Consider the following 22,357-nt stretch of genomic DNA (forward strand, 5'->3'; position numbering starts at 1 on the left):
ATGGGGGCTGATGACCCCCTTGTCTGGGCCATTTTGGGTGTCTGCACCTTGCTCCTCTGCAGCTGGAGAGTGTCCTCTTCCCACCGGGTTATTCCCCCCTGTCAAAGAGCTGCAACCCCCTACACCCAAATTAACCATGTTTTGTGGGTCCTGGGGGACTGCCTGTGCATGCTGCACAGCCTTTCTGGAAAGAAAGGAGTTATGCAGCTGTAAAATATTAATAGGTTTTTTTAGATCTAATAATGCCTTCCTGTGATACTGCAGTGCCGACGAGAGCTGATAAAGTTTATTTTCTCTGCAGTGCATTATCTGTCTGATGCAGCCCTGCTCGGGAGGACAGCTCAGGGTCACTTGGGCGAAGAGTATTTTTGAACACACTGATTTGGCTGTCTCCTACTTAGCAAAATGCATCTCTGCTGCTAGGGCTAATAAAGTGCCTGTTTAATTAGTATTTAATGAGCTTGTGTGGGGAAAACAGATAATCTTCCCTTCAGAAACATCAAGCCCCTCTGCCCAGCGTGCCCTGTTTCCCATGGCTGGGCATCCCGTCTGTCAGACCCCATCAAGAAATGCCAGGAGGAAAATGTGACTGCACCTTTCTCAGCTGCTGCTGCACCACGACCCTGAGTTGGAAAATATCCCATTTGGACTTTCCATCTGGGAGCTTGTGGCTTTTGGGATGAAAAGAGAATGGGGAACCCACCAAAGATCTCTCCATCTCCCCCAGTACTCGTATTCTCCTTGGATGTGACTTTGCAGCTGTCCTGGTCCCCAGGCTGCAACATCATGAAATACAAGTGTGAATTGGGAAACCTCGCCTGGGTTTGTGCACCTGTTTGCAATTGAGACAGCCCCAGACACCAATGCTCAGGGCAGCGGAGGCCGTGTACACCCAGGCATCCTTGGCAGAGGCAGCGGGAGGGACCGGCAGCAGCACCAGGGCAGGGTGTGTTGTTCTGGCCGAGTGGCAGCAGCAGGTGAAGGGGTGAACCCAGTCCTCTAGAACTTTGAAATAATTTGAAATCCAGGTTTTGGAAGATGTTCAAAACAACCTCTTTGTTGTTGGTGTTTTTTTTTTTTTTAAAAAAAGATGTACTCAAATGGTTTTTATGGAGACTATAAAGTGAACTTGGAAGATGCGTGCAGGGTAAGGGTGTATGATCCACTGAGAGAGCAGCAGCTCATGGAGTCTGATGGTATTTGATCCTGAAAATGTTACCTCCAGGGACTGTGGGTTATCAAGCCAAGCAGTAAAACACATTCAGCATTAACTGTCCAGACCAAATGCCTCATGCCAGCCTTGTGTTGGCATCCTCTTCATCCCCTCAAAATTCAAGGGAGGTAACGACGGCCACAGCAATCCTGGAGCCCTACCAAACCTGTGCTCCCCTGGACCGAGGGCATGAGCCTCGAAGGATCCATAACTGAGGCTGTTCTGCTAAGACCTTTGCTTTCTTGACCTTTTTCCAAGTTATCAGGTCCCTGAGCAGCCTCTGGGCTTCCCACTACCATGGCACAGTAGCAGGCAGAGAGTGAAAGGGCAGGGAGCTGGAGATGGACTATCTTCCCAGTCCCACCTAAAAGCTGTATAAAATCAAACTCTGCATCTGAGCTAGTGCATCTGCAGATGGTCACAGAGAGGTTCCTGGATTTTCTGAGCAGAGAAATATATAGGCAGAGTTAGGGCTGGTGGGGAGAGCCAATTTTCCCAGTCAATGGTGGGAATACTGAATTTTGAAGCTGCAAAAGGCCAGTGAGGCCGGAGGTCCAGAGGATGAACATCCAGGACCTGTTTTGAGAGAGGCAGTTTATGCCACTCTCTGGAGAACCTGAAATATCTCCAGCTGTGTTTCGTGGTGGTTCCATCACCTTCTTCTGCAGAGGTGACGGAGAACAACATCCTGGAGTGGATCGAGCCTCCGGAGTGGGTAAAGATGAGCATCCTCACTTGGGTGCCTGGATGTATTTCCAAGCCCACAGGTTAAACGCAGCACCACCAGCCAGCTCCTGTTGGGGACCACATCCTCACACTACATCCCCCTGCCTCCACCCAAAGATTGCAGGTGTCCCAGGCTGTGATGAGCTAAACCCCCCTGTGATGAGCTTTGCCTCTCTGGTGGTGCTCAGCAGTGGGTCCCAGCAATTCCAGCTTGTAGGACAACCTCTGTACCTCTGCTCACACAAAAGGGACAGCCGAGTTTTTCTTTGCCAATGCATTTCCAGAACAAGTTGATAGCTCTGTCTGCTTTCACCCCACACCTCTGTTCATGGTGTCTAAGTGCAGGCAGCAGCTCATCTCACCCATCTCTCTGCAGCACAGAGATGGCCAGGGCCAGCTCCATCCGTGGCACACACGGGTCCACGTCCCCATCCCAGCCGGCAGCAGATGGAGCAAATCCAACAACCAGGGGCGAGGAGGAGGAACAAACAGCGAAGGCTGGTAGGGCTGAGAAAGCACCAGAACTCCAAAGAGACAAATTCCAGTTTGCCTTTGACAGCTTTAACGGGGTCTGCCTGTTTGTTAACTCCTCCAGTTCTTATCTGGAAGTGCCTTAGTAATTAGTGCAAAAAAACAATGGGGAGAGATATTGAAAAATAAATACTCTGGGGTTATATAAACAAATGCTCCCAATCACAAATCCCAGGCTAACACCACAGCTTCGTAAGTTAAAGAAATAAATGCAGATAAAGCAAATGGAATAAGAAAATGAATGTAAAGAAAAAGCTCTAGAGGGATGGGACCCTTTGCAGGGAGGAGAGCCAGGAGATGGAAAGAAAGCAAAGACCAGTTTGGAGACTGGGACTATTGTGTAAGCGGTTTGCAAAGCCCTGTATCAGCAAACCACATGGGCAGCTCTGTCATTTTTGGATTGCAACTTCAGGAGAAGGGAAAACGAAAAAAAAATAAATTCCTATTGACAGAGATTGCAAAAGTTTTGGTGAAAATGTACTCCGGCTTTTGAAATTGCAGCCTAAGCCCCACCTCCACACACCCATCCCCACCTCCAGGCTGGGAAGTAAAAGTAGTGAATGGCCTCAGCAGCCGCTGGCAGAGGAAAACTTTTGCTCCCAGCGCAGTGGGACTGGGATCGGGAGAGTCCTGAAATTGTGAGTATGGCAGCAGCTGCCCTCTGCGAGGAGATGCTGAGGATGACTTTGGTACCGAGCTCGCTCGGGGTCTGCCTCCGAGCGGCAGGGCGGGCTGGGGGTCTGCTGGATGCGAAGTTTCTCACGCTGCTTTTCCCTGAGTTGTTTTGCAAGACTCCTTGAACCCTTTTGGCTTAGGAGCTGGATTTTCCCAGCAGCTTAAAAGCTAAAGGGGGAAAAAAAGGAGCGACTACAAATGTTCTGCGTGCCTGTTGCGTGCCAGCTTTCTGCACATGTCTTTTGTCGCTTCCTCTCTGCTTGCGTCTATTTATTTGAGTCTTTTTTTCCCAGTAAGGCAGCTCCACTTATTTCTCCCTTTGCAGGGAGTTTTCCCATTCCCCAAGGCTGCCACTGTTGGTTTTGTCTTACAGGTTTGCTTCTCCTTTGACAGCAATGCCCATTCTCACCCCGGGTCCTGGCAGGCTCTCGGGGAGGATGTGTGGACCTGGCCTGGGCTGGGACCCTGTGGGTGCCGCTTGGGGACCCTGGCCAAGCCCAGGCTTCTCCGGCAGCACATTCCTTGGGAGAGGAACCGATTCACCCTGACCCAAAGCAGGATCACAGCGTTGGTTACAAAAAGCCGATGTGACCTCCTGGCTCTGAGAAAATCGGTGGAGGGAGCAGGGGAGGGTTAATGCTGGAGGGAAAGCCTTTGTGCAGCTCTGCAGCTGGGGGTGAAGACGCAAACAGCCCATTGATCGAGGTGATGGAATGCAACTCTCCTTGTCATGTGCTTTTGCTGCTCTGGAGAGGTGTGGGTTTAGCCTGGGGGGGAGCCCTGTGTTCAGGGCTGAGCTGCTACCTCTGCTTGCTCCCGCCAGCATCCTGCTGGGTTTTTCTTAGCTGGTCTGGTCTGAGTGAATCAGGCTTCTTGGTTTCTTCTGGCTCTTGCAAATGTTGGAGCAGATGTGTCCCTTAAACTGTCCAGTGCTTAACAACCTGGAGGTGGGGTAGCCTCCTGGGAGCCGGCTGTGGGATCAGCTTGTCCTCCCTGAAAACCCTGTTTTTTAACAGGTTAGAGGTGGGATTAAATGCTGCAAGAAGGCACCGGGCTTTGCACAGCCCAGCTGATCATGCATCGGCCGTGCTTGCTGCTTCTGTCTGATTTTGGCTGTAGTGTTCCTGGTGGGCATGGGGACATCAAGGCTGGCTGTGCTGGGATGGGATGGGGAGGTGTCCCACCCTGGGTGGGGGCTGTTGCACCCCTCTGCTTCCAACCCCTGTGGACCTGGTCAGCTAGGGGTAAGGCTGACCCATCCCTGGCAGCACATCCAGGTTGGAGAGAGAGGGAGCAGAGGTTTGTCTGGGGCGACCTCAGGGCACAGGCTCAGGGCTGCTCAAGGATGCTTTATGTCTGTGTGCAGAGGTGGTAGAACCTGTTACTGCTCCAGTTCCTGAGCAGGTTTTTCTTCGCTTAAGAGGCACGTGATGCTCAAGGCTCCCTGCAAGGTGCGTAGGGGTGCACCCTGGGTCTCTTATATCTCTGGTGGCTTTGGGCAATTCCTGTGTCAGAAGGGCACATCCCTCCCTCCCTCCTGTCTCACCTGGATATGTGTCTAAGGCACCTTGTCACAGCGTGCATGGATTTGCAGCCGTGCCATGGGCTTTCTCCAGCTGGAGCCCCTGCAATGCACTGGGAAATGGGTGGGATCCCTGGAACCATGATGCTCTGAGGTCCTGCTGCTTCATGTCTGACCCGAGCAGGCTCTGAGCTCTTTACTGTTATGCTTAGTGCACCAGTTCCAGAGCAAAAAGGAAAATCCCAGTCAAGGATATTGGAGTAAATTAAAGGTTGCGCAGAGCAGCTGTGGGTGCCCCATCCCTGGCAGGGCTCAAGGCCAGGCTGGATGGGGCTGGGAGCAGCCTGGGCTGGGGGGAGGGGGCCCTGCCCCTGGCAGGGGGTGGGACTGGCTGGTCTTGAAGGTCCCTTCCAGCCCAAACCCCTCTGTGATTCTATGAAAGAGCAACAGCAAATGAGGCAAAAAAGAGAGACACTTAGGGCTGGTTATGAGCAGCACCAAGGGTACCCAGCCATAAAAACAGGCCAGAGCTGAGCTGCTTCAGGAGCTTATCAAAATTCATGTCTATATTTCACCCTGTGAGCTGCATATGACAACCTTACCCAGCATCCGTTTGAGGCAGTGCAGTGCAGCTCGTCTGCAGTTGCTGGTACAGCTCCAGCGGGCAATGGAGCATGCTTTATCCAAGCTCCCATCAGGATCTGATTTCTCAACAGTGGTCCAAGCCATATCGATCCATTCCAGAGGACCTTTTTTATCAGTTGTGTGCAGAAATTTCATGACTGATTTTTTATTTTTTTTTCCCCACTCCCTGCACTGGTCTACGGTGTCTTGTGCTCAGGGACAAGATGCCAGAAAGGTGAAAAACATCAGAAAGGAGCATCACCTCCCTGCTGTGGCATCCATGTGGCACCCATCTGCTTTGCCATGCACTAAGAGGCAGCAGCTATTGAAAAGCCGTGTAGCCTGAGTGGGGGTTTGCTCCCCCACCTTGTTTGCACAGACATGTACAAAGCTGTGCTCTGCTTTGGCTAATTCCCTCATAAAGTTTCTGAAAGGCTGTTAGGGGAACCACTGACATCAAGCTTGCTGTGAGAGCCCTCCTGACTCCCAGCCCTCCTTTTTGTTATTTATTATTTGGTTATTTTGCAACGTACTCTAATTTATCTTCATTTTCCCTCCTACTCCTCCAGTTTTCTGGCTTTTGCCAGCCATGCTGCTGGGCGTGGGTGGTGTTCCCAGGCTCTGAAATGCTTCGTCCTGGCTCACCCGAGCACTCCTTACCCAGCCGTTCAGCTTTGCTGGGCTGCTTGGTTTGCAGCAGCAACCCAGGCGTCTTGGGGGACCTTGGTCTGGTCAAAAATAGATCCTCACCCCTCCCCTTTCAATGTGGTTCCTGGCTCTCAGTTTGGTCCCAGTGCTTCCCTGGGGGTGCTGGTCTGCACCATGCAGGACCTTTATCCTGCATGTGCCCTGGCTTAACCTATCCGGTGGATTAAATGCTCCATGTCCGGAGCCATTACCTTGCTAAATGTGGACCAGAGGGATGGCTTGGGAGCCTCACTACACATCTCAGGACCTGTCGTTAGCCCCAGGGTTTGTGGATTTTCAAAAGAAGTGGAGACAGCGTAAGACGCTGCAGAGCAGCAAGTGACATGGGGAATTTCTGGCTTGAAACATGTTTCAAACTCTGCAAGGCTCTGAAATATCCGCTGGGAGAAATTGGTACTGGGTGGATGGCTGGAGAAACCCTGGGACAAGATCGCTCCCAGGGATGTAGGAGAGGGTTCGCTGCTGGCTGGGTACCGGGCTGCAGACAGACAGCTTGGCCGGGGCAAGCTGCAGGTCCGGGGACTTCCAGAAAACAATCTCCATTTTCACTGAGCTTTCTTGATCTGTCTGAGCACGCCAGCCCATAACTGCTCTCGAGGTGAGCAGGAGATGCTTCTTCCACAGGGTGGAAAAAAAACTGGCAGCAAAAAGAAAAGAAGCAACAGCCCTCCATAATAAAGATGACTTTCTGCAGTCCATTAATATTAAATAATGGAAGAAGGACACTTAGTTGTGACATGAATTAATTTCCCCTGTCGCCCAAAATATCAGTGTTTCTTCCCTTTCTCCTGCCAGATCCAGCCCCCTCAAGGGTTTGTTTGCTCCAGCACTTGCTTCTGGTCCCAGCATAGTCCCATAATGTCACCAACTCCCTTCTACTCACAGCATTTCCTCCTGGGTGTTTATAAACAGCTCCTCTTCAGCTCTCTTTTGCTGGCTAAGGAATTTTTTCACTTCTCCTAAGCTCTACTCTCGGTTCCCCATTCCTCATAGCAGCACTTCTCTGCACCTACCCTTCGATCAATCCCTCTTGTGTGCGGGTGGCCGGCACGGTTTCCAGCTCCCAGTGAAGTAAATCTTACTGGTCTCCTCCTGGAATCTGGCAGCACTTTGGCTGCTAATCAATGGGTTAGCCTGGAGAGAGAAAAGAGCTGCTCTTGAATGTCCCATGGAAACAAATGGGTAGGAAGTAAGTGAAATTGGTGTATAGGTGCTCCTCACGCAATACTCACGTCAGCGCGGGGGATCAGGTCCATGGTCCTGGGCAGACCATGTGTGCAGATGGAAAATCCTGGTTTGGGTGTTTTTGGTTTTTGTAGAAGTTGTAGATTATATATATATATATATATATGTATATTATATATAGCAAACAACATCTGGATTGCTCCAGGAAGGCTATGCACAAGGAAGCTCCTGGGGCTTTCACTCAGGCTGTGCGTTCAAGGCACGAGGCTTTTGCAGTGTCTCCTGCTCTTCGTTTTGCAATAGCTTCCCCTACAAAAAGTTAGTTTTTCTCATCAGAGCCTGTCTGCATCTGTCAGTCACTGAAGCCCCTCTGGCCCCTGCCTTTTTCTTGCTTTCATACATTTCCTCCAGCTGCTCCTTGCCAACGGCACTGCAAAGTCCTACAGCTCTTTAAAAATACTCATCTTTCCCTATGTCTTCCCTCCTGTCCAAGCATCAGTAACGTATGGAGGAAAAAAAGTACCAGGAAGGTATTTACAGTATGTAAAACCCCAGATTAGAAAAACTCTGGTTTGTGGTCACCTTCCTTCAGATTTCTATCAGCAGATGTTTCTCCACAGACTCAAGCACTGTGTCTGCAGCCTATGGAAAGGCAGGTCCCCACTGGGGAACAGGTTTTTTCATATTTCATTCATCATTTTAACTCCTGTCCTGGGGTCTTGATCTGCTTGGAGGAGAGACTATGTCCCTGCCAAACACACAGGAGGTGGTGCTAAAATAGGAAATCCCCATCGAGGACACAAGGCATCACTTTTTGGTATACACGCCACATCTGCTCGTCCCCCATACAAGAGTATGCTCAGCATCTGGCACAGTCTAGAGGAGAGGGCTAACTTTCTATTCAATACACTGCCTAAGCTCTTACAGAGGAGTAAAACTTGCACAGCTGTGAGATTCCTGTCTGGCAAAATCTTACACATCCACACGTCCTTCAGCTGAGCTGCATTCACCCGCAGCGCAGCTGCTGGCACAAGCCAACCCATAGTTCACACGGGGAGGAACAAGGGCAGGAGCGTGGTGAGGTTTAACGAGAAGTTGCTTTTGCACAGAGCGGGATGCATCCCATGAGAGCTTGGGAGGCAGCAGGAGCAAGACGGTGAGTGGAGGGTCTCTGGGGCACTGGACCCCGACAGCCCCATAGCTCTGGGCAGCCTTTGAAAAGGAAACCCTGCAAATGATTCATGTCATTAAGCAATTCCCAGCCTTGCTGCTCATGTAACTCACTGAGACTGGGGACCCCAGCCCCAGCGCCTCCCTCGCCTGCACCCTCTGCGATGCCTTCCCTCTGGGCTCTGAGCTGCTTTTTGCTCTCAGGTGCTTTCCCCTCTGGCAGGCAAGAGGCTTTCCCCTCTGGCACCTCAGCCTGTGCAGCGGGCACCGTCTTCTTCCCAAGGATGCATGATGATGGCGACTGCCACCATGAAGGTCCTCCAGCACATGGGGACAGTCCCATGCTGTGCTCATGGCTCTGCCGGCCTTGCTCTGCAGAGCTGCAGGAAAGCTGTGTGCTGGCTCAAAAATGACCACCCAAAAGCAACCCTTTTTTTCTTTTTTTCAGTGTGGAGACCCTCTCCATTTTATCCTGCCATGTGTTCCCCCCCAAGGGAATGAATGCGACTGCGTCTGATCTCACCTTACCTCAGACCGCTGGGCTTTGCACTGTGTCCCCGGGCTGGATACGTTGCTGCCTTTGCCAGTAGCAAATACACCTTGAGGATGCGACTGGCTTGTCATGTTTCTTCTGGTGGCCACATTGGGTTGGGTTGGGCCATGGAAGTGCTGGTCTCTCCCTGTTGACTGCCAGCATAGGCCAGCAGGTGGTTCAGGGCCAGGTGTCCCCAGTGCACATGTAGGGTCAGGTGAGTTCCGCAGCTGTGTGACAGCATCCACAGCTGCAGCTCCTCCACGTGCCTCACTTCCATGGGAGATGGCGTGAGAGTTCCCATCTCTGGGTGAGCTCCCACCCTTTCACCGCATCTTGCAGTGCTGAGGAAGGTGAGGACACCTCCAAGACAGTCTCCAGCTTCAGCAGGGCATGACGAGGAGGGCAGGGAGCTCTGTGAGACCTCATCACGAAAATGGGGAGGGCTTCATCCTTCCCAAGTCAGAGGGGTCAGGGCTGGCAGGGACCAGAGAGCAGCCGGCCCTGCCCCATGCCAAAGCAGGGCTGCTGCCTCTTCCTCATCACCCATGGTTGTGTTTCATGGGTTTCAACACCCATCTTTCTTCTAATCTTTTAACTTCTTGGTAACAGATTTTCTTTGGCTTAGCTTCTTGTGAGGTTTCTGGGACGTGTTATCCCTGGCACATTTCTCATTGCAAGGAGTCACCAAGCTGGTCTCATTTTCACTTTCTTTTTGCCAGTTGGTGCAAGACAGAAACAGCTTTTGGGAACATCTACACATACTTTTTTATTTCTCAATCTTTTTTCCATGGAGGGAATGATGTGTATACACTGTCTTTTCCTCGTGTTGTATTACGAACATCATTGCACCCACATTTTCCTAACCGGCTTCCCATTTAACACAGGCACGCTCATATAAATACACACACTGACACTATTCCAGTCTTACCAATGTGATTGTAGATTTATTGAGCAGAAGGAAGACAGATTATGGGATATTTGCTGGCATTTTGTCTCCCCTGCTGGGATTTAATTTGCTGTGTTACATTCGCCGTTATTTACCCAAGCTCTGCTGAGCCCAGCCTGTGCTTTTCCTTGTTCAGCTAGCAGGAGCCATGCTGCTATTAATGAAGGCATTGTGATAGATTTATGTCTTCAGGAATGGGACAGGACGCTGGTGCCACTGAGCCTGGTCCCCTGCTATGGCAGCCAGGACCATTGTGCAAGTCCCAGAGAAACTGGGAGGTTTTGGGGTACTTCTGCTGGCCTGCTGTAAAAGAAAGTGTGGCCTGGGGACAAGTGGAGCATCTTAATCTGTGCTGCAAAGGCTTATGCGATTATCTGGCCAAGTTCTGTACATATGGGGGCCCCACATTGTAGCCCCCCACTTTGCGGGTCACTATCTCCTGGGAGCAGAGATGAGACATCAGGCAAGCAAGGCTGTAATTAATGGCAAAGTTTTATCGTAGCCTGCTAGCATCAGTTGGTGTGGGACTGACCTGCTGGCACACCCAAGCTCAGCTCCCTGTGCCCACAACACCCGGGGCTTGTTGTGCCAGGCTCTGCCTTTCCGAGGGATGCTGTGACTCAGGACAAAACTGTGGAGAAAACAGGGCTCTGAGCAGAAATCCGTCACCTGCAGCTGAAGGAATAGTATCAGCTGATGGATCTGCAGCATCAGGCACCTTTGCTCGCTGAACAGCCATCCATCCATCCATCCATCCATCCATCCATCCATCCATCCATCCATCCATCCATCCATCCATCCATCCATCACCTTCCCTGAAGTATATAAGTAAAACCCATGGGTGCTTGGTGGCTGCTGCTTGGGGTCCTGCTGCATGAGCTGCTTCACTGAGCCCCCGCACTGAAAACATCCATCTCCCAGAGGTCACCCTAGGTGAAACCTGGCCACCTGTGCACCTCACTGGAGTCCCAAACACCACTGTTGAGCATGGAAAGTCCCTCTGAGTTTTATAGGAGAAGCAATTTTGCTTGAGATTTTACTCGCAGGCTTTTTAAGGAAGCAATTTTCTGCTTCATCAGGGTGCAGCACTGGCTTTAAAGGTCTTTGTGCCAGGGTCAGCGACACCGGTTGTGGTCATGGATCCTGCCACCTCTGCCTGTCACCTTGCATCCCACCTGACGCCAGCCTCTCAGTGTCTGTGTCTCCCTAGAAAATGAATTTCACACTCCTGTGATTTGGGGTAGGAAAGGTGAAATGCGCCATTGAGCACTCCAGCAGAGCAGTGCCTGAATTGTAAATACCTCTGCAGGCCAAGCTAGCACCTCTCCCCTCTGATGAAGTGTGCAGATGAATACAGCTGTGTCGGAGCTGATGGGTGCAGCTGTACACAGGAGAGCAGTGCAGAAACGGTGGGGCTGGCCGCAGCAGCTGCTTGGTCGTGGGGCTTCACTCCTCATGGTCGAGGAGCGGAAATGAGGATGAGCAGTGAAGTGTTTGGATGAAGATGCTCAGAGGGGGTTCTCATAGCAGAACTGCAGCAGCCTGCTGCCCTGGGAGCTAGGGAGATGCGAAGGTGTGATGGGGAGCAGATGCTGGCTGCGTTTGTCTTTGCTTGCCATCCATGGTGAAGACCATCGTGAGCAGGAGACCCTTGCTGTGAAGGTACCTCCTTCGGGAGGTGTTCAGGGAGAAATGTGCCTTTGCCCTTACTCCTTGCCCCACTGTTATGTTTCTTAGACATCCCTTCCCATCCATGTATGGGCCAAGCTCATCCTCTTTGGCCAGTAACTCACCAGGCAGGCTTCCAGTGGCCATGTTCTCCTGAGCTGTGTCTCACCAGGAGCAGAAGACTGAAGTCAGAATCACAGTGTGGTTGGGGTTGGAAGGGACCTCTGGAGACCATCTAGTCCAACCCTCTGGTAAAGCAGGTTCTCCTAGAGCAGAGTCAAGCAGTGACACCTCCTCTAGCTTTGCAGAAATGTCCCGTTGCCAGCACCAGGAGACCAACATGCAGAAACCGTGTCTCTGGGGCTGGTTGAAGGGGGCTCGGGAAGGAAGGGGGTGCTGCCAGGCTACCCTCTGGTCTGAAGGCAGCTCGGATCCCTCACTCCTGCAGGCAGGGATTTGCCCGTGGCCACAGCCTAGTTCTCCAGCCACCCCAGCCCTCTAGACAGCCAGGAAATGCAGCCTCTGATTCTCATTAAGCACGTTGTATAATCATGGTATATTGTGTAAACACAGCCTAATTGCTCTCGAGTAGCTAATAAAGATAAGTGGGATGGCCACTCTGGGCTTGTGCTTGTAAAGGGTGCTGGCCTCCTGCATTCACAGCTTCTGCAAGAGCCTGGTCTCCAGTTAGGTCCTTCCTTGCAGTGCTGTAGAAGCAGCACCACTGCTTGCCAAAAGGCCTTGCAAAATGCTTCAGCCTTGCAAAAACACAGCCCCCGCTGCCACAGCCCACAGCCTTTCCCTCTCCCAGTTTATCCACTGCTCCACAAACACTTTATAGAGGCAGGTGGTATCTATTCCCTGGCTTGTTCTTGGGGAAACTGAGGCACAGAGATGGGAAGCAGCTTGCCCTGGGAGTGGGGTGCTGTTGGTCCTGGTCTTGCAGGGCTGGGCTGGAAGCAGGTTTGGGTCAGGTTTTCCAGAATCAAGGGGTGGCACTCTGGGACTGATTATTCCTTACCTTTCCCCTTTGTGCTGGTGTGGCCCCTGCACGCTCCACGGGTACCATGGCCAATGCGCTGGGATGCCTGGAGCAAGGCAGGGATAGGAATTCCCACAGCGCATCCTCTTCCTGGGGTGCCGGAGGGGGCTTGGGCCATCAGGCTGCAGACCTGGGCCAGGCAAGTTCCCCCCTTGCCCCAGTCCCACTCGGTTTTGCTCTTTTTGCTCTCCGCTGCCCTTACCCCATCATGGGTGTATGTTCTAGTATTTGCTGTCTCATCCCTCCTTTCTGCCTCCTTCCCCTGCTGTACCCAGCCTGCAGCACCAGTTCTGCCTCCTTCCTGCAGAGGAGCAGATTTAGTGAGACCTCTTGACGTTACTTAGGAGAAATAGCACTAATTGAAAATAGTCTTTCTTTCCATCTGGAGATGTCCATCTGCTAGGAGAAAAAAGCAGCTCTTGCCAAGCAAATGCCATCCCCAGAGGGTGCTGCCACAGCTGGGCTCGATCCAGACGAAGGCAATAAGCACCAGTCCGACCTCAGCATGCTGCTACCTTCATGCAAATTATTATTTTTTTTAATCAACTAAGTCTTATCAGCTTTAATATTTGGTCTGCTCGTTCTCCTTTGTGCTGGATCAAAATACTTTTCTGTTTTATTTAATTCTTAAAGAAGCGTGGATGGATGGATGGATGGTATCTAAGTGCAATAGGTTATCTTCATTTTCAGCTGCTGGCAACCTTTGCATCATCTCAGATCCCCGCTGAGTGTTTCCCCTCACAGTCTCTCGGGGCTCTCCCACCTCCCTCTCTCACAGGCAGTGCACACGCCCAGGCAATACTGAAAAGGAATCAGGAAACCTCGCTGGTGGTGAGACGGAGGTGTGTGTGGTGGGATGGAGTCAGATGTGGCTGTGCATCCTTGGCCACCAGCTGCTGACAGATGATTGCAGGTTGTCCTTAACACAAAAGAAATTTGTGGTGAATCTGGGGCACGGTGAAGGGTGAGGGACGTTCATAACCTGCTTAGGCAGGGATTACTGAAAACATTTCTACCAGTGCTTTCTACCATTTTCTTCTGCTGAGAAGACTATGAAAGCTGATTAGGGAAGAAGTTGGACTAATTCCAGGTGTAGCAGCTTCCTGGACACTCTGAAGTGTTAAAGGATGCACACATTTACAAAAGGTCCTGGAAAGGATGGGCAGGGGGACCAAAATATTCCTCCAGACCACAGGATTTGTTGTTTGCAGGTCTAATTGAGTGCACCTTTGGTGCAGAGGGCTAGCAAAGACATTAATACAGATAACCAGGGCAAGAAGGGCATTAAGCCTACAGTGATTACCAACTCCATGAGCATGCCCATCCCTGGAAATCCAGGCCCAGACTCCTTTTAGTTTCCCCCCGTTGCTACCCTGGATCCCTTTTTCTTTTCCCTGCATCACCCCTGAGCTTTCAAGAAGCTCCAGCAACAAACTTGGTAGCTGTAAATAATTCATCACAGCGCTGCTCCCAGAGACAGGCAATATTGGATGCCATGGTCTGGAGAGAGGCAGGTGCTTTTGCTCTTGTGCTGCTTAATCCTCCAGAGGTTCCAGGGAGCTTTTCATGGATGCTTTAATTTACGATCAAATTTACTTTATTGATCCCATCCTGTATTTTGTTGTAGCAATATCTTGTCTCTTGAAATGGGGCTGAGGGCAGCAATTGCTTTTTGCAGAGGATGCTGTGGAGCTTGTAACTCAGTGGAGTGCAGGTCCCCCTCTTGAATTTACTTCTGAGCACTGCACTTAAGGGTTGTATAAATGCCATTGTTAAGGCAGTCTACATTTACTAGAGTTTACATCAACCTGAACATTTTTTTAATTTGTCTGAGGCTGTGGTATGTGCTCCTTTGCCTCTCATCATGGGGGAAATAGAATTACACAAAATAATAATGCAAAACCTTTCACCCCATTTGCTGTAGAGCTTGCAGATGCCACTGAGGTGGAAACATCTATTAGAGTGTACTGAACAAGCTAAAGCCTAATGTGTTTAACGTGCCTCCAAACAATACAGTTTCCTGAGCAGGAAGCCTGGGTACTAAAAACCCAACAAAGACGTCATCCTCCCGTGCATCATTCACTCCACAGACATAGCAGGTGAGAAGGGAGGAGGGAGCGCAGGTCCAAAGGGAAGGAGGTCAGCGGGGCAGGGAGGGGAACGGTGGCTTCCCACTGATGTACATTTCTTTGCACGGTTAAATTTAGGTGGTGGTTGGGAGCCAGAAAGCTAGAGTGGAAGGATTCTTCCAGTGGAGATGCAAAACCACCATGGGTGAAAATGAGAGGTGGGAAAGGAGGGCTTTAATCCATCACAGACCCAACGTATGGAGGGATGGAGAAGGGCTTGCTGAGCCCTGCTCCTGCAGGCAGGAGCTTCTGCCTCTGAGGCTGTAGGGAGGTCCCCAGCCCCCACCTTCAGTTAGGCAGAGCGATGGTTGGCTGTAGTCAGCTCTTGGGAAGGCAATTTGGCCAGCCAGCATCTCCAAAGCCGCTTGATCTCATGAGCACACTTCTGCACACCATGCCCTGGTGAAGCCACCAGCCCTGTGTGATGGGGAGCTGAAACCACTTACACCCCATGCAGACATGCAGCAGCAAATGTGACCTCAGCCACAGCTGGTGAGCTTGACCTCGCCTTGGGGAGGTGGCGGAATCGCCATCCCTGGAGGTGTTTAAAAAACACATAGATGTGGTGCTTAGGGACATGGTTTAGTGGTGGGCTTGGCAGCGCTGGGTTAACGGTTGGACTTGATGATCTTAAAGGTCTTTTCCAACCTAAATGACTCTGATTCTATGATTCTGTGATTCATGTCTGGGCAGTTCCCTCACACTTGGCCTAAGGCTGCTCCAGCACCATCTAAGAGCTGAGCTAATGCACAGTTGGGTTTTTCTTCTCAGCCTCTTCTCCCATCTCTCCATTGCTGTGGGTATTTTTCTCACTCTGTAGCACTGACCGCCAGCTATAGTGTCAGTGAGTAAATGCATATTGCAAACAAACCTACAAAGCTCAGACAGCTTGATACAGTGCAATATGTAACGCAGAGGCTGGATCCTGGTCTCAGATGTATCTAACCAAATCAGAGGAGCTTATCTGGGGTTTGTGGGGCTGAGCTACCATGGAAGGAGAATATGGCTCAAGGGGGTTTGCACCAGCACGGTGGAGACCAGAGCCTGCCCCATGCATTGTGTGAAGACCCTAAGACGCTCTTTGTGGCTGGGGTTAAGGTGGTATTAGGGGAGGTCTGGAGATCTGTTTCCTAATTTAGACGGTCAATCTAGGCAGGTGGTTGATAGCAGACAAAAAGAAGACAAGATGTCTCGTGTGATTCAAGGGTATGAAGGGGTTGATCAGAGCAATTAGACTCCCATAGCTTGGGGCAGTAACAATTGCCCACATCCCTTCTATGTGTATTGAAATAATTATTACAGGATCAGGATCGCAGAATAGATGAGATTACAGAACCAGAGTCATGGAATGGCTGGGGTTGGAAGGGACCTCTGGAGACCATCCAGCCCAAGCCCCTGCTAAGGCAGGCTCTCCTAGAGCAGGTTGCACTTTTGTGTCCAGGTGGGTTTTGGATGTCTCCAGAAAAGAAGAAGGTTGGAAGGGACCTCTGGAGATCATGGTAACACTCCTCCTAACGCAGCCCATCTGGCTTTCCTTTGCTGTGAGGAAGTGTTGCCGGCTCACGTTCAACACCAGGTCCTTCTCTGCAGAGCTGGTGAGCCCACAGCCTGTGCTGATGCCTGGGGTTGTTCCTCCCCAGGGGCAGGACTTTGCATGAAGTTGAATTTCATGAGGTTCTCCAGCCTGTTGAGGTCCCTCTGGGTGCCCCTTTCTCTATCCCATTGAGGTCCCTCTGGGTGTCCCTTCCTCCAGCCTGTTGATGTCCCTCTGGATGACAGCACAACCATCAGCTCTGTCAGTTCCTCCTCCCAGTCTTGTATCTCCAGCCAACTGACTGAGGGTGCACTCTGCCCCATCACTCCGGTCATTGAAAAGGATGCTAAACAGGACTCACCCCCATAATATTTAAAGAACATCGTCCATCATTCTGTTGGAAGGCGTTGGCCCCAGATATGCTCTTGTATGGCTGGGATTTTGAAATACTGGGATCTTGGCCCAGCACTGCTTTGTTCCTTGGAAGTGAAATGATTGATAATTTTTAACCTCTTAGGTGCCTTTGTAGTTAGCACGTTAGTGTTTTGCATGCTGCTGTGTTGCTTTGTCGAAGTGAAGTGCTAAGAGAAAATGAAAACCAGGAATAATTAACAATTCCTTACGACAACTGTGTGCCTGCTGTGGGGGTGTTTGCAAGCATGACAGGATTTTGCTGTGCTGAGCAAGGCGAATTTAGGCAGAGCAACTTAGCATTGTGCTGAATGATTTATTTTGGCAGGCGGATAAAGCAGACTGACAGAATGACAAGTACCGCTACAAAGAGCAGCTACTTGGATCGCTCCCGGAAAACGCTCTGCAGGAACCCATTTCTCAGTATCAAGGTAAATACCTCCTGCTTTCTATAATCCCCTCTTGGATTACTGGCCTGGTAAAGAGGAGTTTAACTTCCTGCAGAAGGCATTGATAAGACTTCTGTTTACCAAATGTATTTGAAAAATGTGGCAGAAGTGCTGTTGGATGTGCAGCCAGCTCCGTCCAAAATCAAGTGGTGGGAGAGCGATGCTGCAGCGCAAGTTTAACTTGCAGCTTCTGCAGTGTTTAACAACTGTCAGTGAAATTCCCACAGCCCCCCCCAAAAAAAACCTCCAAGAGAAACAAATCCCAGATCTCAAAGCAGCTATGAGCCTCGGTCTTCATGGAAATAATTTTTTTTTATGATACCCTTGATAAATGCTTCTATGTAATGGTGGCAGCAGAGATAGAGGAAAGGGGGAATTGATGCTTGAAGCTTAGCACACAGCAGCCTGCAAAACTTGGGGTATTAGTCACCATTTAGGCAAGGAATGGCATCTAGTTGGCTTCCCTTGCTTGAATTTATTCATGGAAAACGTATGTCCTAAGCAATGATTCAGGCCACCCGCCCTGCGACACCTCCTGACCCTGACACGAGCTCACCCAGCTCCTCCTTGTTTTGCTGCTGGGTGTCTGGGGCCGTGCAGGGAGACGGTTCCTCCACACCTCCACCCAAGAGCTCTGCCAGGCCCAGTGCAGGCAGCTAGACGAGTGGACTTGGTTAAGCCCTTTGCAAAAGCCCCAAGAGCTGGTTGTGGTGGGAACAGCAGGTGGTGGTGGTCACTTCTGCACAGCAATCTGATGGTCGGAGGGCTGCCCAGGGAAGGCACAGGACCAGCTTGACTTGCCAACGTAGGTGTGAGGCCACATTTCCCCTGTCCTGGAGCACCCAAACCGCTGAGCCATGGGGAACCCTGGGTGAAGGTCCCTTTTTCGCCCCTTATCAAAGCTGGGAAGTGGTGTGAGGCTGGATGCAGTAGCAGCTGAGATCTTCTGGTGGGGGGGCCACTGCTGCCTGTTTGGGATTAGCATGTTGATGTTGAGCTTGCCTGCAGGTATTATGGTCTTGCCTCCTACCCATGGCTGTGTTGGTGCCAGGGGCGGGGGTCCTCAGCTTGTTATTTGCATGCTCAGTTGTTTGCAGAGGAGGATCCGTGATCCTTGGCTGTGGAGGTGGTGGGGAATCCTTTTCTCTTTTTATAGTTGGTGGTAATAGTATTTTTCTAAAAAGTCCCATGTAATGATGATGATCACACCACTTGTGTGACTGGTGGTCTGCTGCAAGGTACTATTGATGACGTGTAGTGACACTCAAAAGAAAAAAAGGGTGTAAACATTTTGATAAGACATCTGCAAAGTGGAAATAATAACCAGTATTGACCACAGTGATGTCAGGAAAAGCAAGTGCTCAGCTTGCATCAAAATCAAGTTCATATATCTGTCTTCTTTTCCACAAAAAGGACATTTTGAAAGTTTTGCGTTCTTTTCTCACATGTCACAAGGAAGCAGGAAACTAAAAATAAGCCAGGTATTGGCCTGGCTGGATGGCAGATGCTATGTTCGATGGAGCATGTTGTTTGGCTTGTGAACATCAGCTTTCAAGATGCTCTTGTTTAAACAGGCAGACGACAGCCAGGGAGTGCTTTGCTATGGGAACAGACTACTGTGAAGCGGGAGCTTGAGACACACAGGTCTGAGGGAGCCAAAGGTGGTATGATGTGGGAGCAGGTCCAAAACGGCTGAGTGAATAGATGGAGAGCAAGATGGAAAATGCTTTTTCTGTTCCTATGCAGTCACAGGTTTGGGGATTTTCTGTAATATGTAATACATATTACATGTATGTAATATGCAGTATTACATACATGGTTTAACATGGGCTTTTCCTAGCATGTCACTGCAAGCATGTGCGGAAAATTATAGTTTCCTTTACGTAGGAGAGTTGGTAGTGACCTGGTAAGCTGGGAGACCAGATTCCTTATTCTTCCTGTTGTCTTTTCATTTAATTTTTAATGTAAGCCAGAGACAGTCATATATACCTTGCTTCTTCAAAGTTATAGAATCGCAGAATCACAGAAGGGTTTGGGCTGGAAGGGACCTTCAAGACCACCCGGTCCCACCCCCCGCCAGGGGCAGGGCCCCCTCCCCCCAGCCCAGGCTGCTCCCAGCCCCGTCCAGCCTGGCCTTGAGCCCTGCCAGGGATGGGGCACCCACAGCTGCTCTGGGCAGCCTGGGCCAGCGCCTCGCCGCCCTCACGGGGAAGGGTTTCTTCCTCATGTCCAACCTAAATCTCCCCTCTCTCAGCTTCAAGCCATTCCCCCCTGTCCCACCACTCCCTGCCCTTGCCCAAAGCCCCTCCCCAGCTTTCCTGTCGGCCCCTCCAGGCACTGGCAGCTGCTCTAAGGTCTCCCCGCAGCCTTCTCCTCCCCAGGCTGCACAGCCCCAGCTCTCCCAGCCTGTCCCCACAGCAGAGGGGCTCCCGCCCTTATGGCAACGCAGTGCTGTAAGTGTCCTGCCGGACTCTGTGCAATCCCAGGTCCTCTCCGAAGAGGAGCTCTTTGCAGAACTACGGGCTGCACCTGGGCTGGCACCCTCTCTCCTGCAGCATCTGGTTCATTCTTTTTTGGCCGAATAATTGTACTTCATCAGTAACGATCGCATCATTGTCTATTGCTACGCTCAATGTAAGATTTCTTTGTCACTGTTGTGGGGAAGCTTTTGGGTTTGGGGTTTTTGTTACAAATGCTGGTAAATTTAGTCCACCTCATCCCTTGTGGCAGAGGTGAAATGAGCTCAGAAGAAGTCACCAAGGCACAGGGCTACCAGAGTTGCAGAGGCTGGAGGCACAGGAGAGGGGAGAGCTCGGTGCCGTACGGTCCTGAGGTTTCTCCCCCACTCCTCTTTTCAGTCCATTCAGCTGTTTTGGTTTTGAGGTTTTTTTTTTTTACTTACCAGCAAGATTATCTTTTAAAATAAAATCCCATTGATTTTTCCTTGTGGGGATGTTTTAAAGGGGTTTGAAACTTCAAAGATTAAAGCTGCTGAGATGCAAAGTCAGCTCGGATCTGTGAACAGAATCAACGTTTGTTTTGCTGAGCAAAGGTGTCTGTGAAGGTAGATGTAGAGGAAACTCTTGGTGGGGAGTTTTGCAGGCGAGTCCTGGGCAGGGCAATGGGCAACTCTGAAACCACCCATGCCTGATAGAGTCTGCTGCTTGCTGAAGGGTCCCTGGAGCCCACCCTGAGAAGGGCAGAAGTAAAGGATACGGTGGACACCAGTTCTGCTTCTGATAGACACCTACTGCTGGGTTTGTGCTTGGAAAGCTCGGCAGGGAATCCCTGACTGATCTCTCCAGGGCAGAGCAGCGTTGCAGGAGGCTGCAGGGATGATTGCAATCACAGCAGGCTGGGAGCAGCCACGATGAAGCCATTGCCAGGTGTTACCCTGGCTGCAGCCGGTGGCCAAGGAGAGCAAATCCTCTCTTCTGATTCTATGTTTCACATTAAACTGCTGAAGGAACTTGTTTTCGTCCCTAAGGCAGAGATGACCTGACCATGCATGTCACCAAACACACAATTATAGTCAGCACAGGATGTTTTCCCCAGATCTTTTTTTTTTTTTTTTTTTGCTTTCAAGAAGTTAGGTCACCCTATCCAGTTTCTAAATGACTTCCTCAGAAAATATAATGTCAAGTCCAGGGTTTGAATGGCTCTTGCAGAAACACAAACCCATTGCACAATGTGGTTTATGCGTTTGAAGTAGATGAAGGACCAAAAATCACAGCACTGCAATTTAATTTTTTAGAAATAAATAAATAAATAATTAATTAATAAAAAAATTATAAAAAATCTCCAGAGAGAGAGCTTGTCACGAAAACTCTCCATTTTTGGTTGCCATGTGTCAAAATGCAACTCAGAGGCATAACTCAAAACTGTCCTTCTGGGCAATGCTCCTGGGGCTGATGGTCTCTGAGCCTTTAGAGATACCTGTCATGAGTTCCTACAATCCATCAGAGCAGATTAAATTAAGTCAGCTGCTGCTTCTCTTCAAGTCCAAGGTCTTGGCTTGGCTTCAAGCTTGGCATTAAGCATCTCATGATGGACACACAAGTTTGGGGAGGAGCAGTTCTGCTGAAGAACTGCTTACTCGTAGACACGAAGTAGTTCGGGATCCTCTGATGGAGACTGCTACAGAAGGAGAAACTTTTTGGAAGGCCTATGTGTGCGTTATGGCAACAGCTCACCTGCAGATGAAAAGGAAGCAGGCTGGAAGTGACTAATTGCTTGGCAGTAAAGCATAGTCCGTAGTGTGAGCCACCGTAGTCAATACAAAGAGGTTTTGTCCAGTAAAACTGGGATACCTGGGAGACATGAAAGTCCACTTGGACATTTGAAGACTGTGGCTGAGAATGCGATCACTGCTGGGTTGTTTAAGGTGCACATGTTTTCAGGCATTGTGTGTTGATGTGGTCAGTGAAACCCCTCCTGGTAGGGCCCCACGTAGGAAGGTGAGCAGCCCCAGGGCGATGCCATGGTCCCATGGGCATGTTCCTCGTCCCTGCCAGACCCTGCCTGTTGCCATCCTGTACCTTGAAGACATGCCCAATGATGTTAATGACTCAGAGGTGGCTTCCAGATTCATTAGCAGACACAGCTGTGAATCCAACATCCCTCCTCAGGGGATGGCATGCTTCCCAAAGCCATCGAGGAGCTGGCTGAGGACATTCACTCTCTGTGGGAGCTTCAGCCCTTGATGTTTTCTGCTCTGTGCTTTAGTTCAAGAACAAACCAGAGCTGACCCTGCCCCGAGCTTTTATTACAAGTGGATCTATGCAGTGGTAGGGACTCGTGCCCAATTACATGCAACTGGTATTGATTGAAGTGGAAAAAACTGATTCCTCCCAGGCCCATTTTCCCCTCTCTGTATGCACAGCCTAGTGCATGGGATTTTATCATGTGCTAAGGCACAAACCCCTTTCTTAAAATAGCAGCAAAAGTCTCCCAAACACATGGAAACAGCGTGATAGGGACTTCCCTCTGACAACGGGGGCAAGACTGGGTGCGCGGCTTTCAGAGCCCTTACATGGAAGATCTGTTGCCAAACTGCACGATCAACACCAGGAACACAATGGAAGCTTTGTAAGAATTTTTTTGCAGACCGCTAAGAGAGGGGGTATTTGTGTTCAACCCCCAGGTCTGCAATTTACTGGCTGTTTAGGATTGAGTACATTTCTCTATTCTCTTACACTAAGGGAGAGGGAGCAACAGCAGCTTGCTGATGTGATACAAGCTTAGTAGAGCAAAGCCTGCAAAAATATATGAAAAAATATAGAGAACAGC

The 22,357-nt window shown here is 50.3% G+C and overlaps 1 protein-coding gene across 1 annotated transcript in view; it reads left to right on the forward strand.

The window, feature by feature from the left end:
• The first annotated feature begins 2,955 nt into the window (after positions 1 to 2,955).
• SLCO2B1 (solute carrier organic anion transporter family member 2B1) overlaps positions 2,956 to 22,357 on the forward strand; it is a 68,130-nt gene continuing 48,728 nt past the window's right edge. The window contains exons 1-2 of the mRNA XM_056327898.1: positions 2,956 to 3,108; positions 16,948 to 17,050. Of these exons, the coding sequence (XP_056183873.1) occupies positions 16,970 to 17,050 (81 nt within the window). The 5' untranslated portion in view covers positions 2,956 to 3,108; positions 16,948 to 16,969. The remainder of the gene's footprint in view (positions 3,109 to 16,947; positions 17,051 to 22,357) is intronic.

This window comes from Falco biarmicus, chromosome 2 (genome assembly GCF_023638135.1).
Source record: "Falco biarmicus isolate bFalBia1 chromosome 2, bFalBia1.pri, whole genome shotgun sequence".
Taxonomy (NCBI): Eukaryota; Metazoa; Chordata; class Aves; order Falconiformes; family Falconidae; genus Falco; species Falco biarmicus.